Consider the following 18377-nt stretch of genomic DNA (forward strand, 5'->3'; position numbering starts at 1 on the left):
GGGCATCCTGTCATTATTGGAAAACGGATAAACCTCCACTTGTATAAACTATTTTGATTACTGTATATGTCAAATGTATAGTTAAGTGTAGAAATGTTAAAAACATGTAAATGTTACTTTAATCTTAAAACTGTTAAAAGACAAGTTAACATATTCTCAACCAGCTTTTTATGGTTGCAATGTCAGTAGTATACATACAGTAATTGAACAATGCATACTCTTTCTCCATGTTACCTACACCCAGATATCCCGTGTTTTTTTTTTTTTTTTTTTTTTTGTTTTTTTTTTTTTTGTGTCAGCTAAAGTCCTAAAAATACATCATATGATGAATTATTATTATTATTATTATTATTATTATTTTTTATTTTTTTACAACGACTTTTTTCTTTCAACGACTTTCTACTACATTGCGCACCTTCCTAAAATAATTGCCCAAGTAATTTTTTCAGGTTTCTCAGAAAACATAATTTAATACAATCATCTGAAATCTACGTATAGACCACACTGTATAAATTGTTTTGCTTTTACAATCCACTGCATCCTTGATCCCTCACCTCAAAGTTATGCTCGGACATGTAAACTGAAATTATAGGTCCTAGCATAATTGATTGTGGGTGGGTGACTTCCCATTTAATTTATAAATTAATTAATTAATTGTTTAAAAAAAAAAATACAGAATTTAAATATATATATATATAAAAAAATAGAGTAGTGTTTTATAATAATGTTGTAGTCTGTCACATCATGACACAGACTGTAAATCTGTAAATGAACAGAAAGGAATATTCCTTGCTAAAACAAAAATTAAACAAAACTGAAAATACTTTTCAAATGGGCATCAAATAGAAACAGTTTCAATTATTTAATAATAATTGTATTAAATTTTTAAAATGGTGATAAAGGTAAAAATAAAATAAATTGCTAAATAATTGTTTCATGTAGACTTATAAATTGCATAAGAAATGCAAATAGTTTTTTTGTTATTATAATTTTTATTATTATTATTATTATTATTATTATTATTATCCATGTATGATTTGAGTTAAAAATGCCATTGGTTACTGCCACGTGTGACATTTTAGTGCTCAGTTATGAGGAGTAGCAACCAGGATTACTGTCCAGGACCTATAATATGAAAGGAAGGTGGTAGAAGGTCATCGGTTGTATAGTTTACTCATTAGTCATAATAATTTCTCCATAATAATTTAGTCCCCTTGAAATTAAAGGAAGGATGACTGAGTGTGTTTTGAAAGGTTTTGGTTTAGTCTTGCTTTGTTGATTGGGCTGTTAAATACACTCTTTAATTTTTCTTTTTTTCAAACTTGGCGTATTCATCACAATTTATTATTCCAAAACCTTATATTTACAGTTGTAATCAATATTATTCAACCCCCATTGCAAATTGGGTTTATTGGCAATATTTACTTTCAGCTGTTTGCAATGAATAAATCAAACACAAGTAATTGAAATAGCTCAACAAAACAAATGTTTCAAGTGGTTAATTCCCCAAATTCAACTGAAAATGCAACTTGTAATGACTTCTGCAGTCTCAAAATTATTCAACCCCCTGAATAGACTCCCTCACAACAGCACAAATCTGCAAAACGTGTTGTCTCAAGCACACCTGATGCAACTAATCAAGGGCTTCATTAGTTAGAGCTAGAACACATGGGATATCTGAACTGTCTAGGTTTGTTGAGTGTCACATTTGACTGTATGTTAGAAATATAGCTAAGTCAAAAGGTTAAGAGAAGATATTATCACCTTCACAAACAAGGAACAGGATTCAAAAAGATAGCGAAGCTACTAAATGTTCCTAGAGACACTGTTGGAAACATAGTTTGCAAGTTCAAAGTTAAAGGGACAGTGGTTACACCATCTGGATGGGGCAAAAAATGGACTGCTGCAACCAGATTTCTCAGAAGGCAGGTTCAGAAAAACCCTTGAGTGACTGTAAAAAGACCTTAAGCAAGACTTGGTGGCAACAGGCACTGAGGTTTCAGCTTACACAGTACGGCGCATACTAAACGCATGCTGTTTCCATGCCAGAACTCCAAGACGTACACCACTACTGACCCAAAAGTACGAGAAAAGTCATATAAATAAGCCACAGAAGTTTTAGGATTCTGTTCTGTTCTCCAACAAAACTTTTCAGCCCTCTGGATCAGCGGTATGATATAGTGAATATATAGTGAATATAGCACATATCAATTTCCCTGATTGTTTTCTATTATTGCAACTATACAAATAGATCTGTGTGTAAAATTAAATGTTATCACTTTTTTCCCCATGAGCCTAAGTGAAAAATGCAAATAATATCTTTATAAAACCAAATGACATGACAAATAGTCCCTAGTTGCTCTTTTTTAGCAGTAATTTAACATCTTTATTATAATGTAATGTGCTGCAATAGAGACAGAAAAATGAGAAATGTGGGCAAGAAGGGAGCATGAGATGATTCTCAAACGATATTCATGACTCCCAATAAATTACCTCTGACATTACGCCTGATATATATGAAACTCATTGAAAGTGTCAAAGTGTTCTCATTTTTCAGACTTTTTAGACAGCTATCAGAGGTTTATCTGTGGCCACATAATAGAGCCCAATGCTTGGGAAATTGACAAGTGGAGAAATTCCTCAAAAAAGTGCTGTCAGTTATTCCGAATGGTCTTCAATATATATATATATATATATATATATATATATATATATATATATATATTTATATATATATATAAAAGGAAGTAGAAATAAAAATGTATTGGTTGAAGGAAGGTAACCACAGGGGGACTGATAGCTGCTGATTTATACTGTATAAAATGCTTCCGACACCATCCTCCTTTCAATTTAGACCTTGGAGGTGAAATGAAATATTTTGTTTTGTTTTGTTCCTTCCTCACAGGCATTATGATGGAAACAGATTCCTGTTTAGATCCAGGGATCCCGGTGAATGGGAAAAGGCACGGGAACAATTTTGCCATCGGCTCAAGAGTGACGTTCAGCTGCGATAAAGGCTATACTCTGAGCGATGAGGAGCCCATTGTGTGTGAGAGGAACCATCAGTGGAACCATGCGCTGCCTAGCTGTGACGGTAGGCAATTCTCGGTAGACCAAATTCTGGTCATGTACAAGAGGAACCGCTCCACCCAACCACCTAATGTACAAACGTCTAAAAATTGGACCCTGGTGTCAGCTTGCAGTGTATGCTTTGAGCACCCAGGTCTTCAGTTTCCTTTGGTGGAGACTTTGGAGCCCCTTGACAATCGGGGGCCTTAGGTCACTGGCCCGGTCCATAAACTAGCCCTGCTGGGCTGCATTACATTTTTATCTGAGGGGAAAGGGTAAGCCTTCTTAACACTCCTCCGAGATTTGAGTTCATACATTTTTGATTAGAGGAGAGGTGACTGGCGTGCACTGTTTTATAGATAACCTTAAACGGTGGGAGGTAGGACAGGGAAGCGGGAACAAATAATGGAAGTCCTTAAGAGCTCTATAAAGCTGTTTATCTAATTTGTTTCCTGATTGCAGGGATTGAAAGTAAACAAAGTGTTTTCCAGTAAGAGCAATCAGGCTGTTGCCAGTCTGTTCCAGAATTCCCAATGTCCTCTAATATCTGCGTCTTATCAGCTCCGTGCATTTGCTTTAACAGACTTTGATTCTGCCTGATGGTCTCTCATCAGAGCCTGACCTTCATTACAGACAGGACAGATACTCCCCATTTGTTTGCAGGAATGTAAATTTACATGCTCATGAAAGATTACACATTTCCTTACTGTCAGACTGATGTGTTATTATTAAATGGAGAGCTCAGACTTAAAATTCTGATTAAATGAGACACATTCAGAGCCATTATAAAATTCAGATCAATGTACTTTATTGACCCTATAAAGCCTACTGTATAAAATTTGATATGCAAATTTACTACATGCCTTATGCCATCTGATTTACGTTTTAAGCACGTAAAGGGCCTTTTAGTATATTTCTAATAACATGCACCTTCAGAATGTGGTACTACAGGTTGTCTTTTTGCTGTGAAATCTTGAATGATTTTCATTACAATCTTTCAGAATTGTATCTCTTATTTTGGTCATATAAATCTCAGTTTGGGCCTCTGAATAAAAAATATTTTTTATCTTTGAGTGTGAGCTCCTATGGAAGCTTGTTTCCTCCATGGAATAAAACAATTTAAAACATTTTAAAAGTCCAATTCTGAGAAAAATAGACTGACTTGTTTTGACTTTACAACACTCAATTGCGACTTTATATTACGCAATTCTGACTTTATAACTTGCAATTGCAAGTTTAAATCACACAGTTCAGAATTGTGAGATGTAAACTTGCAATTGTGAGGAAAAAAAAGTCATAATTGTGTAAAAAGTCACAATTACCTTTTTTAGTTTTTGTTCTATGGCGGAAACAAGCTTCCATAATATTCTCCTTTATTATTCTATTGAAAAAGAAAAAAAAATCCTACAAATTTAATTAGTCAGAATTTGTCGTTTGATGAAGAGATTTAATGGGCTGTTTAAGGACAAAATGCTGAGGCTCAAAAATGTGTGTCCTGTCCTGTTACAACCTGTGTTGTATGATATATTTTGATGAAATCAGGATGATGAGCATGGCTCAAGGACATATTCGATATTCTGTTTTGATAGTCTGTCTTATCAGACTTAGGTGCTTCAAGAAAAAGAAAAAAAAGCTTTTTTTTTTGACTGTCTCCACTGACAGACGTTCTCCTGTTGGAAAATTGTCTCAGTTGTTACATCTCCTTTTGATCTTCTTGCAAGTATTTATGTTGTATGCGATGTCAACCTCTTATTAGTTAGTGTATCGTTAAACTCTGCTGCTTTTCATGTACAAACATGTCTATTTCCATGTTTTGTTTTGCATCCATCATCTTGTAGTTTCACTATAAAAAGCCTTGGAAGTTGTATTATATGGAAGTTTTATTATATGTATTTATTTATGGAAGAAGTATTTTACATGTTCTGGATATTGTTTGCCAAGTGTGACCCAGATATCTGCATCAACTTCATCTGGACTTATATTTTAACCGTTGTTGATTATGTTATTATTTGAGCAATGAAGCATATATAGCAACACCCTGGCAACCATCCAAAACATCTTAACAACCATATAGCAAAATTGTGAAACCACTCACTACTTCTTAGAAATTCAAACATGAGTTCTTCTTGTTATTGTATTTCCAGCTTTGTGTGGGGGCTATATCTATGGAAAAACCGGAACGGTTCTTTCGCCTGGTTTTCCAGATTTCTACCCAAACTCGCTGAACTGCACTTGGACGGTAGAAGTGTCTCATGGGAAAGGTAATACCAAAGATCAGGTTACAGGCGCGAGAGCCATACAAACCATTGACTGATAACAGTTTGAAGCACATTGATTTTACCCTTGATAACGAATTTAAGATACCTTTCACATTTCTCTACATTTTATTACTCAGCACCATGTCGGGCAAATGCGATTCTATTTCGATCAGTATTACGTTCTCTCTGAAGGCTTCTCAGTGGGTTGTGAGGTTGAAACAGAGATTTTGCTTGTGACTGACGGCCCTAATCTCATCTGAAACTCCCCAGGAGTGCAGCTTCTCTTCCACACGTTCCACCTGGAAGACTCCCATGATTACCTGCTCATTACCGAGGACGGCAGCTTCGTTGAGCCGGTGGCCAGGCTCACAGGCTCCGTCCTGCCGCCCTCCATCAAAGCTGGCCTGTTCGGCAACTTCAGCGTCCAGCTACGCTTCGTCTCGGACTTCTCCATGTCATACGAGGGCTTCAATATCACCTTCTCTGGTGGGGGCATCGCTCATTCTGTTCATTATGGTGTGCTTGAAGGCACTGTTGTCATGGTGCTTACTCTAACCCATGCTTTGCTAAGCAGTCTGGAGGTTTAAGAGTTATTATGACTTTGTACCACAGAGTACAGCCTGGAGCCGTGCGAGGACCCAGGAGTACCAGCATACAGCAGGAGGGTGGGCTTCCAGTTCGGGGTTGGTGACTCGCTGGCCTTTTCCTGTTTTGCGGGCTACCGTCTGGAAGGCGAGAGTAAGATCACTTGCTTGGGTGGAGGGCGGAGAGTATGGAGTGCAGCCCTGCCCAGGTGTGTGGGTAGGTGGTCATATGATTTCATTTATTATTCTCAAACATCAGAGTGTTTATTTAAGTAGTAATTAAACGAAATCTCTTCATTTTATGTCAATCCGCTGAAAGACTAGTTAATCACAATCCTCAAGCTTCAAACAGTGCATGAAGATGTCTAAAATAATCCATATGAATCAAGCAATTTAATACAAGTCTTCTGAAGAGACACGTTTGCTTTGTATTATTATTATTATATGTGTTATATGGTATAAGTATTAAATGGAATACTTTTACTGCCTTTATGTACTTTTGGAAACTTGAAAATATTGATCATACATACAATATTAAGGTTGAGAATTCAGAATTAACATGACCAAAAAGACTATTTAAGAGTAAAATATTATTACTGTGATAAGAATGAACTTGTGAGTGAAATTTAAAATGCAGTTAACACATTTGGAGCTCTGAAAAAGTAATTAATTGTTAATGAACTGGAATTAAGTGGAATCGGAATTTCTTATGATTTATTTTCTTAATAAAGTATTTTAAGTGTCTACATAAATATACTTATGCACCCGGTTTCACAGAGAAGGAAGTAAAATATGTCAGTGCCATTGTTTTGTCTCAAGATGCACACCAGTAATGTTATGAATAATGTTATGAGTAATGAATAGACATTTAAAATGCAGATTTCAACTATTGAGTCATCAATTTGCAGTGCTTTAAATCAGTAATTTCTAGTGTGTTGGCATTTTAATATTGGTCAGGCTAATTTGGCCATAAAATAAAAGGGAGGGAGAACTAGAGTGAAATTTTAGCCATTGCATATTTTTAGAAATCTGGTCTCTGCCTTTCATCCTAAATTGAGTCCATTTTACTGTGCCTCAAATTCATTATTTAAATCCTCGGACTATTCCCTCATCTTATTAATGTTTTATTTATAGTGGAACTTGACACAGTAAATGTTCGCATTGTAGGGTGAAAGACTTTCAGAGATGTACCCTGCTATAATAAATGAATTAAAATTGATCAGATTGCAGATTGCAATCTTTCTTCTGTGGCTGTTAAGTGTTTAAGGCCATGGATATTTGTGGACAGAGTTAAAAACTCTGACAAAATAATTAGTTGTAATTGTGCAGTCCTCCTGTCAGACCGGGTTTTAATAGTGGTTAATCGCTGTGGAGTAATAAGAGCTTGTGAGTGTGCCTTTAATTGGTCTGGTGAACACAACAAACATTAGCCTGGAGAGGTTAGGATTATAGTAGCTACAAAAGTTGATAAAGGGTTGATATGGAAATTCTAATTGAAATAAATTATCTCCACTTTTTGAAAGCCTCCAGACCAGAGTTTCCCAATCAAAAAGCATGATATTTAATTATAAAGTGAAGGGGGAGGGATAGACACCTTAGCTATTTCATATATATATATGATTAATTTATTGCATTAACATTGAATTCATTGCATTCATTGCATGCAACTACATGTCAGCTTATTCTAACCCTAACCCTACCAGTCTACTAATACTCTACTTACACTCTAATGAGAGTTAGTAGACATGTAGGTGCAACGTTACTTATAGTCAACAGAATGTGTTAAAGGGACCATCAAAATACAGTGAATCCGACCAGACTAATTCTTTATACTTCATGTCTTCTGACACACACACACACACACACACACACACACACACACACACACACACACACACACACACACACACGCGCCAACACGCACAAAACCACCTTCCTTTTAGAATCAATTCTCTCAGTAGTTTGTCTCTGAGGAGAACTGATACCGTTTTTAAAAGTCTGGATACCAGGAGGCCATTGCTGGAGAGTTTTATTTTAAGTTGCTGAGCTCAAGGTCTTGAAACAACATCTGCTTATATTCTTACAGAGTTGCTGGTGCAGAATATTAAACAGAAAGACATCTGATACTAACACAGCAGTGAGCTTTTGTGACCAGCAACTAGCTAATGCACAAAGGCCTCTCTGTTAATTAGTATTCCTCTGAAGTTGTTCTTGCGGTGATTCATCAAAATGACAAATACTTAATCTACCGGTACAAAACCTTGGCCTAAAATTGGCCTATCTGTAGGAAATAGAGTAGCAGCTGTCAGGGCACTACAGGCTTCAAGGCAACCCAACTTATTTGTGACCGACCCCTACTTTTCTGCAGCCACGTGCTACTTTAATAAGTTAAATTAGATATCTGCACTTTTGACCCTCAGTAAACATTTGGCTTCTCACCTATTTCTTTATTTTCAATCTCTCTTTCCCATCCATACTTCTGGATTTGCCTAGCCGAGTGTGGAGCTACTTCTGTGGGCAGTCAGGGTGTACTACTGTCCCCCAATTACCCATTAAATTACGACAACAACCACGAGTGCATCTACCGCATTGAGACCGACAGAGGCAAGGGCATTCAAATCACAGCCGCCAACTTCCAGCTTCACGAGGGAGATTTCCTCAAGGTAAGAGCAACCAACATAAGTCATTTTACATCACAGTACATTATTTTATACATAGGTTTGTCAACGTGTACTGTATATATATCGTTTATATGTTAAATAATTGTGAGGTCATGCATTTTGGATCAGCCATTGAATTAAATTACACCTAAGTTAATTTATTTATTAACTGTAATTTGGGTGAGCCACAGCAGCGTAATGACTACATTTCAGTTGAATTTTATTTTAAAGTGGTCATTTGTGACGTTACAAACACAAAGCAGAGTTGCATGAAGTTTGATGAAGTTCGGCGATTGCAACACCTCTGCAACACTGTTAACATGTAACAGTTTGTAATCCATGAGAGACCAGCAAATGGGACTTGGAGACACCATTAACTATTCATAGATTAATTTACGTTACAGTGCTCAAGGCACATGTACCATCACAGAAGAAAGATGGTCCCTTAAGACCAATAAGGCCACTAATTAAGTCACAAATGAAGGGTAAGAATGAGGTGCTTTAGCAATTCCGAACACATACATTTTGTCACAGTTATAGTGATTCTGCTGCATTTAATCATCAGAATATTGTTTGTCAACATTTCAGGATATTTGGACATTTCAAGTGAATCTGTCAATAAATTAGCTCTTAGACTTGTACACTGCCCGGCCAAAAAAAAAAAAAAAGAAAAAAAAAAAAGGGCTGTTTGGATTTAATTAGGCAAATACTTAACCAGTCTAGGACTGTATCATTATTGCTGTGATTATTGTTTATAGCATGTTATATGTTTTGGAACAGATCTTTTAACCCGAATTGATGGAGTAAGTAGCTTTTCATTTCTTAAACAACCATTTAGGAAGTGGATCATGGCCATATTCCAGGATGACAATGTCATATTCAGGTTCAAATTGTGAAAGAATGGTTGGGAGGGAGCATGAAGAACACATGAATTGGCACCTCTGAGTCTAGACCTTAAATTCATTGAAAGTCTTTGGGATGTGCTGGATTAAACTTTAAAGAGTGCTTGACTCTTGCATTGTCAATACAAGATCTTGACTAAAAATGTATGCTCCTCTTGATGGAAATAACATCACAACATTTATTTCCATCAAGAGGTGCGTCAATTATTGGCAAGATTTCAAGAAAACCGTTTTGCCCTCATTAATAATGATATTGATTGGTTTTGGCCATTTTAAACTATATCAGGTGCATCATTGCAGACAATCAGCGAAAGCAATGTCAGTCCTTAGACCAGTGGCCCATTCTGCATGGGATCACATGATATTTTCCATTAAAGCTTGAAACTGTGTCCTCCACAACAGAAAGTGGAAAACTGCTGCTTGACATTGATTTATGACCTTTAATAGTTGTCCCTATGCCGCAGTGTTTCCCGTGCACTCTTCGCAGGGTTATTGTTTCAAAATATATGCAATTTTGAAAAGCAATTGCATAATTCAATGCAGACACCAAAAGTCATCATTTTGAAAAAAAACAAAAAAAAAACACTTGTTTTTGTATTTTATAACAGACGGCTATATCATAAGGACAAGCAATTCTGAGACTGACTGCCTGCAAAACAAAACATTCCTGTATCTTTTAGTCTTTGTTTTTGTTTTTCATAGGTTTATGATGGTCAAGATAGCTCATCAAGACTCCTGGGCAATTTCACAAAAAGCGACATGTCTCAAGCCATCCTCAACAGCACATCCAACCATCTCTGGATGGAGTTTAACAGTAATGGTACTGGTACCAGCAAAGGATTCAAGCTATCATATAGTAGTAAGTTGAACAAAATGTCAATAAAGGCTCCATCTTAATATCATGCACTGAATCTTGAGACACGGCTATAGAAGTGCACAAACAAGTAATTCTTTTGATTGATTCTTTTAAGTATGTCTAATGGTATTCACATATGTTTGGGTGAAACTTGCTTCTTGTTGCTACTTGCTTCTTGTTTTTGTTTTTTACCCATCACTTAGTCAATATGCTGACACTGTCCGATTGAAAAATGTCACATTTATTATACATTTTGACAATTCTAGCATTCACTTTGATTAAGAATGAATTGAGTATATGGTTTCAAACTGATTTTCAGCTCAGTCTATTGAATTGTCACCCCTGTGTGACAGTAATTTGATGGCTGACTGCTGACAATCATATTTTGCACATCACGCATGAGCTAGATGCAGTAGCCAAACAAAGGTTGTTGTTTTTGCCTATGATGGTTGTGAAGCAGAAAATAGAAGCACAGTTATGAAACACACACACGTACACACACACACACATTTGTTTTATTATATTAGTGAGGACATCACTAAGACTTCCATTGATTTTATATCAGGTTAATAATATTTTCCTTATTGCCTTACCCAGCCCCTATCCCTAAACTTTCCCATCACTGAAACACGTGCAAAACACTAGATTTAAATACATGTATGTTTTAGTCGATTTGTAACTAGTGAGGACCAGTAAAATGTCCTAGTTGGTTGTCATAATATTCCACTATGTAAGTGTATTTGTAAGTGTATCCCCCCCCCCCCCCACACACACACACACACATACACCCATGCACACACGTATATAACACACACTTAAATCTCTGTCACTACATTTTGACTCTAAATTCATTTTTGACTCTAAATTCATTTAAAAAGAAGAATACTACTGCTGTAATTAGAAGAAAGAATAAGTAGAAATAAAGACAGAAAAGACACAGCATGTGCAAGATATTACAGTTTTAATTGCTGGTCAGAGACAGTCTGATAATATCCTCGTTACCCACTTCTCATTATTTCCTCGTTAAGACTTCCACCATCTTCCCAGCTAAATAAAGGAGACTAGTAAATGTATTAAAGAGTGGCACAGCAGGTCTATTGTTTTCAGATCCATTTTTTGAAAAGGCTGTCCTGCATTGGAAACATGCATTAACAAAACAGAGACTGGATGAATGGACATGTTTAAAAAGGTGATCTTTGAGTTAAGCATATACTGTGCTGGTATTAATTTGAGGCGGGCTCCTGGGGGCTGCATAGGTAACTGTTTTGAGCAGGTGTATCATTTATTGCACCGCCTTTATGTCATTATTAAGCAAGAGGCCAATCCAGCCTGCCAGGGGGTTGATTTCATGTGGCCAGATGTCTTTTTACTGTTCAAATTGGCTTACCTTGATCCTGCCCCTCTAACAGGTTTTGACCTTGTCAAATGTGAGGAGCCGGGGACACCTAATTATGGCTACAAAATCCAAGACGACGGCCATTTTGCAGACACGTACGTGCTGTACAGTTGCAATCCTGGATACACACTGCACGGAAGCAGCACACTGACGTGCCTCAGTGGAGACCGTAGGGTGTGGGACAAACCACTTCCATCTTGTATTGGTGAGTTCACCACATCAACAATTACACAAATGAATTAGCTCCGATGATATGAAGACCCTAAACCTTGTGTGTATGGTTTTCTAAAAGCATAATGTTTACCAATCTAAAACTTTTTAATATCAAATGTTGGTCTTGTTGCAGTTTACAAGTTGTTCTTTTCACATTTGATCTTTCAAGTGAATGTTTTCCCTTTCACTATTAAATGTTTGTCAGGGAAGGGTTTGAGTTCCTGTCCTTCCATGAAAACCTGTCAAAGAGCCTCTTAATTGGTTGTCAACATTTGAGCAGGTGAAAAATCCAGTATACTGGAAAAGATGAGCGTCAAAACAAACCTTTGTTAAATAGTGTCATGAAATGACTTCAATTATTATTGAAAATCGAAGATACAGGTATGGAAAATAAAATTATAATTAAATAAAAATGATCTTCAATTTAATCTTCACCCCAGACCCGGGTGGTGGTCCCAGGTTGGTGGAGAGTTCCTGCCTCAAGTGGAGGAGTTTAAGTATCTTGGGGTCTTGTTCACGAGTAAGGGAAGGATGGAACGGGAGAATGACAGACGGATCGGTGCAGCTTCTGCAGTAATGCGGTCGATGTACCGGTCTGTCGTGGTAAAGAAAGAGCTGAGCCGCAAGGCGAAGCTCTCGATTTACCGGTCAATCTACGTTCCTACTCTCACCTATGGTCATGAGCTTTGGGTCATGACCGAAAGGACAAGATCCCGGATACAGGCGGCCGAAATGAGCTTTCTCCGCAGAGTGGCTGGGCGATCCCTTAGAGATAGGGTGAGAAGCTCGGTCACTCGGGAGGAGCTCAGAGTAGAGCCGCTGCTCCTCCACATCAAGAGGGGTCAGCTGAGATGGCTCGGGCATCTGTTCCGGATGCCTCCTGGACGCCTTCCCGGGAAGGTGTTCCGGGCGCGTCCCACTGGGAGGAGACCCCGGGGAAGACCTAGGACACGCTGGAGGGACTATATCTCCCGGCTGGCCTGGGAACGCCTCAGTGTCCCCCCGGAAGAGCTGGAGGAAGTGTCTAGGGAGAGGGAAGTCTGGGCATCTCTGCTTAGACTGCTGCCCCCGTGACCCGGCCCCGGATAAGCGGAAGAAGATGGATGGATGGATGGATGATCTTCAATTTACCTCAAAATGACTCTTTTGCCAATGAATGCAACGACTTAATGGATCAGGAAAATTTGACAGTGTTAAGTGATAAACAAGTGTTTAGTAAAGTGTTGTGGCGGCTTATCTAGTGTTAGGCAGTTTAGCCTGAGGGGCTTTTAGTCCTGTTGTACACATATTTTGCTTGGATTTATTTCTTCTGTGGTTCATCAATTTTGATGATGAAGATGATCAGATGCACCATCCTCTGCCCTCTCCAACTCATGTAACAGATTGTAATCCAAGAAAGATCAGCAAAGAGAATTATGTTGCAGTGCTCAAGGCACATGTACCATCACAGAAGAAAGGTGGTGAAGTTTGATTATGTTTCCCAAAGCTGATTTTATATTCAGTATTTCAGTATGAAGACCATCAGAACTCTCTCTTGCTTTATATAAACCAGTAAGATATTGTTCACGCTGTGACTTCTGGTGAACCTGGTAAGATACAACACTCCCATTGACTCTATGGAGGATTTATAAGATTTGCAAAGACTGATGACTTTAGACATATAAACACAACATTTTACAGCAATATCACAATATAGATAACAATATACAGTATATCTTAAAATAGCTATTTTTACTTTGTTATTATAACAAGAAAACAAGTTTTTTTTAGGTAGGCTACAGTAGGTCTACATAACGGTAGCATTCAAGTAAGAAATGCAAGATAAATTAAATAATCAAAAATAAAACACTGCATGGTCTTTACTGTATAAATTAAATATACACTGACTCTTATTAAAGCTATTGAAGTTATTCAGGTTTTTAGGATACTCACTAAGGCAAGCATTTTGTGTGTATTTGAACATTCAGTCGAAGACAGACGGTTTTCTGTGTGCACGTTTTTGGGTGTGTGCCAAGACAGCACAAGTAGCATATTGAGTTCTTTTTTGCTGCTTATTGCGCTCAATAACTCATTTTAACATCAAGCAGGTATCATTAAATTTCTCATTCATCCAGTAATTTCTTTATTACTCTAACAAATCAATAACTTTAGGCAGTACTGCCTTGTGCAGATATATTTACTTACCACAATATAAATGATAGCAAAACCTATATCGATTGAGACTTTATTACATTGTTCTATCACCCATATCATGGTAACACTATGATGTTCAATAACACTTTCTATGAAGCCTGTATTTATAATGCATTGTAAGGGTATTCTCAATGCATTATAGTACATGCATAATGCCTTATAAACAACATTATAATATGTTGCATCGTCTGATAAATAATCATAACAGTTACAATACATTATAATACTTACCTATTTGTGGTTATTTTTACTTTTAAGAGTACAATGTATTATAACACCAGATGAAGCCGGTAACACTTTCTATGAAGCCTACATTTATAGTGCATCATAAGGGTATTCTTAAATCATTATAATACATGCATAATGCCTTATAAATAACCTTATAATGTGTTGTATCATCTCATGAATAATCGTAACAACAGTTATAATACTTACCTGCTTATTAGATTTGCTAAAGCCTTGTAAATTTGCAGTTTTCTGAATAAAACATGATTTGCATAGTGAATGTATTTTCCTTTGTACTTTTCCACACAACTTAAGGGACATGTCTTATAACCACTTCATGATATCTTACGGCTGTTTAAAAGAAGACTCAACTTTTGTTACTTTACTTAAAGCAGACAAAGACCATTATGACCACATTATAAAGTGCTTTAGATGTTTAGTATGTATGTTGTAGTATGATACTGTGCAGATCTTAAGTAAACAATGTCAAGATATGAGACTTGGGAAAGTAAAAAATATTAAACTAAGGGATATATAATCCAATATAACTTAAGTTGATAAAATTATGTTCACTGTGTGTTATAATACTCATCATGCTCTTAATAGTTATAACCACAAATAGGTAAGTATTATGTTGTTACGATTATTCATGACATGAAAACACATTATAAAATTGTTTGTAAGGAATTATGCGTGTATTATCATGCATTAAGAATACCCTTATAATGCATTATAAATACTGGCTTTATAGAAAGTGTTAAATTATGTTCTTTAAAGCACATTACCAGTCAAACATTTGGACAATATGTTTCTCATGAACAAAAAAGGGCTGTATATTTATGCAAATAAAAATTGTGCCTATCTATAAATACAAAACTAAATGTGTTTTGCAGATGGGTGAGTTGGAATGCATAATGACAAAAAGCAGTCAACAAATGTCCAGCATACATGTGAACTCCCTCAATACTGTTTAAAAAGCCTCGCAGAATACACCTCATAAAGTTTACAGGGCTGGAATCTAGATATTAAAAAAGCTCAAATATAACACAGTTTTCCCCTTTTTTGTTGTTGTTGTGGTTATTTTGATGACTACTAAATGTGGAAAATAGTCATAATAAAGAAGGTATAATAATAAAGTAACTGTCCAAACATTTGACCTTAAATATCCTATAAATACTGTAGTACATTAATTGAGGATCTATTTATCAAGTACCCAGGTATTTCCATTTGATACCATTACTGAACTATGGCACCACAGAATGTGTTGTGTGAGGGAAGACCATGTCATAAGATCAGAATAGTAGTAGAGAATAGTATAGCGAAGATATCAATAAAGCAAAGCGCAATACTTTGCATACAGTACAACACAGAACAGATCCACAATGAAATTATATATTAAACATCTACAGATTATTTATCTCAAATAAATGTAGTTGTTTATGGTGTTGAACTCTATGACTTCCTGGAAATCTGGAAATCCATAAGGTGTAGCAGTGCATCAGGCTGGTATACTGAGTGTGAACCGAATGCGAGAGTGTCTTCGTACTGTAATTCTGATGAAGAGAGCTTCCTTAAGAGACTCAACTTCAGTGATTACATGAGAGACCCAAGTGCAAATAAAGTGCTGAGAGGGATGGAGAAAGGCTCTCCCACTGTGGTTAGGATGAGGAAAATGTCCCATGATTACTCTGCAAGCCCAGAGCGGTGTACTGAAGATTTTTGGCTTTTAGTATGAATATGTTAGCCTTACTGTTAAGCTACTCTGCTCCAAAACAATGTCAACATTCACATTTAGACGATACAAGCATTCAAAAATAGCAGTCTCTCACTTCCACCAGAATAAATAAACGATTTTGATGACATCACTCTGCACTTCATCTTGTCATCAGATTTTCTGTCAAATTTTTTGATTTTCTCTAGAATCTAAAGCATCCTGCCCATTATAAATAGCTGCGGCTAGAATCGGTATAGGGGATAGGGAATTCAGAAAGTGTAAATATGCTTTCCATTGGGGCGAATTAAGTCTGGTTTCACATTAATGGCATGCGAACCGCCGCAGCTCCGGTCCAGAGACACGATAGCACAGAGCGAATCAAATGCGCGAGTCGTCGCATACCAGAAAATGTATAGGACCCATTTTAATTCTGCACAGAATTCTATATTTTAAAGCGATATGGAGGAGATTAGGAGGAGAAACAGTTACAGATTAGGAGGAAGCTGCTTTATAACTGCTGATGAAACGCTATTGGCTATTTAAAAAAAAAAAGAAAAAAAAAAAGGCAGGAGCTGTTCGATATATCTCACCCTGTCTTCCTGTTTCAGTGGAAATTACGTCAACTTATTGAATAATGCTGCACATTTCAAGGCACTTCAGTGGCCCTTTAAAATGGAAAATATTGCCTTCAGTTGACGTTGCTTGCTTTTATTTGAATTAGTCAACATAATAAAACCCATTTTCTATTTTCTCTGCTGTCTACATAGTATACGTAATGGCTAAAAATACCCATAGTATACTAATAGTATAATTACATTTCAATGCAGCATAATTTAAATGGTCACATTTGGATTATACTCTGATGTTAAAGTTTTAAAATCTCATTTTGCTTACAATGAGTATGTAGCATTTAAGATGTAACCTTCAGCTATGATGTCATAGGAATTTTTGCATAGAGACTTCCGATTGGGCTTCATCTTAGATTTATGTGCCTACTGAATTGTGATTGGTCTCATATTAATCAATCGTGTAGTAGTTTGATTTGTATGACAGTGACAAAGCAGTTCTGATGTGGCATTTAATTACACACAAAGTAGCATAAAATGTAGCATACCTAAAACTTGATTTATTGTTATGTGGCTTTGCAAGCACTGATATTTCTTTCTGGAAATGCAAATCTAGTTTAAGACTTTAATTCCTTGTGTGTGTGTGTGTGTAGCCGAGTGCGGAGGACACATTAGCGGCGCCACATCTGGAAGGATTCTGTCACCTGGTTACCCAGCCCCTTATGACAACAACCTTCACTGCACCTGGTCCATCGAGGCAGACACGGGCAAAACCATCAGGTACGAAAACCCGTGGTTGCAAACCACATTATGTTTTTACCTCCCCTCCATTAATTTCCATATAATTCCCATACAACCTATAAAGGAGCATGGTGATTGCATTTCACCCTGCTGTGCGGCCTACCACTGGCTGGCATCTGTTCCTACAAGTGCATTACCGTTACACAGAGGGGGAGGGTTAGTGAAAGGGCAAAAAGAATAGAGACACAAAAAGCGATAAGCCAGTTAAGCCTTCAAAAACGAAGCAAAACTCAGGTAAGCCAATTCAGTTGATCCGTTTAAAGAGAAGATGGCTTATGAAGAGCAGATAACAGGAGGAATTGTAAGAGTGGGATGTAATTCACACCATCAGGCTTGAGTCATTTGAGTCGTGCTGCAGGTCGTGCTGCAGGTGTTTCAACTATTTCTATACATACAGGGTCTAAAATGATTGCTCACCAAGCACCGAATGCCAGTCAAAATTGACTTTGGCACTCTGAGTATGTGAGTGGAGTTGAGCAACAGCAATTTCCCCTTCTTGCTCGAAGCATCTGTAATCACTCCGCTACAACTCTACTCCATCTCTCACTCCCCGCTCACAGGTGAAAGAAACCCCTCTGTGACTTCTCTCTGTTGCATACATTTGCACAGTAACTGCTCCACAAGTTTTATCGTCTTAGCTCAAGATGCATTACATGAAATCATGTTTGCGTAATTCTTTACAGTTGCGGGGGTGTTGCATTAGTATGATGACATGGTTGTTCACAATTTTCAAAAGACTGCACTGAGAGGAGAGAATGATGTTTTACCCACCTTCAGATTTTATTTTCACATGTAAAAGGAACACTTCATGTTTGTTTTCTGTTTTTTCTTGTCACAACTTCTTCAATTTTAAGTCTGACACTCACCTTTTTGTTTTCTTTTTAAATGATGAAGTAAATTTACTGTTTATAAACAACAATTTATTGTATGTATTTAAACA

The 18377-nt window shown here is 36.9% G+C and overlaps 1 protein-coding gene across 1 annotated transcript in view; it reads left to right on the forward strand.

Annotated features, from left to right (window-relative positions):
* Positions 1–18377, forward strand: part of LOC311069532 (CUB and sushi domain-containing protein 1) — a 684283-nt gene that overhangs the window by 497734 nt on the left and 168172 nt on the right. The window contains exons 18-25 of the mRNA XM_084092746.1: positions 2906–3094; positions 5214–5330; positions 5598–5813; positions 5940–6128; positions 8405–8574; positions 10176–10332; positions 11739–11930; positions 17290–17416. Coding sequence (XP_083948872.1) covers positions 2906–3094; positions 5214–5330; positions 5598–5813; positions 5940–6128; positions 8405–8574; positions 10176–10332; positions 11739–11930; positions 17290–17416 — 1357 coding nt within the window. The remainder of the gene's footprint in view (positions 1–2905; positions 3095–5213; positions 5331–5597; positions 5814–5939; positions 6129–8404; positions 8575–10175; positions 10333–11738; positions 11931–17289; positions 17417–18377) is intronic.

This window comes from Abramis brama (genome assembly GCF_963993115.1).
Source record: "Abramis brama genome assembly, chromosome: 19".
NCBI lineage: Eukaryota > Metazoa > Chordata > Actinopteri > Cypriniformes > Leuciscidae > Abramis > Abramis brama.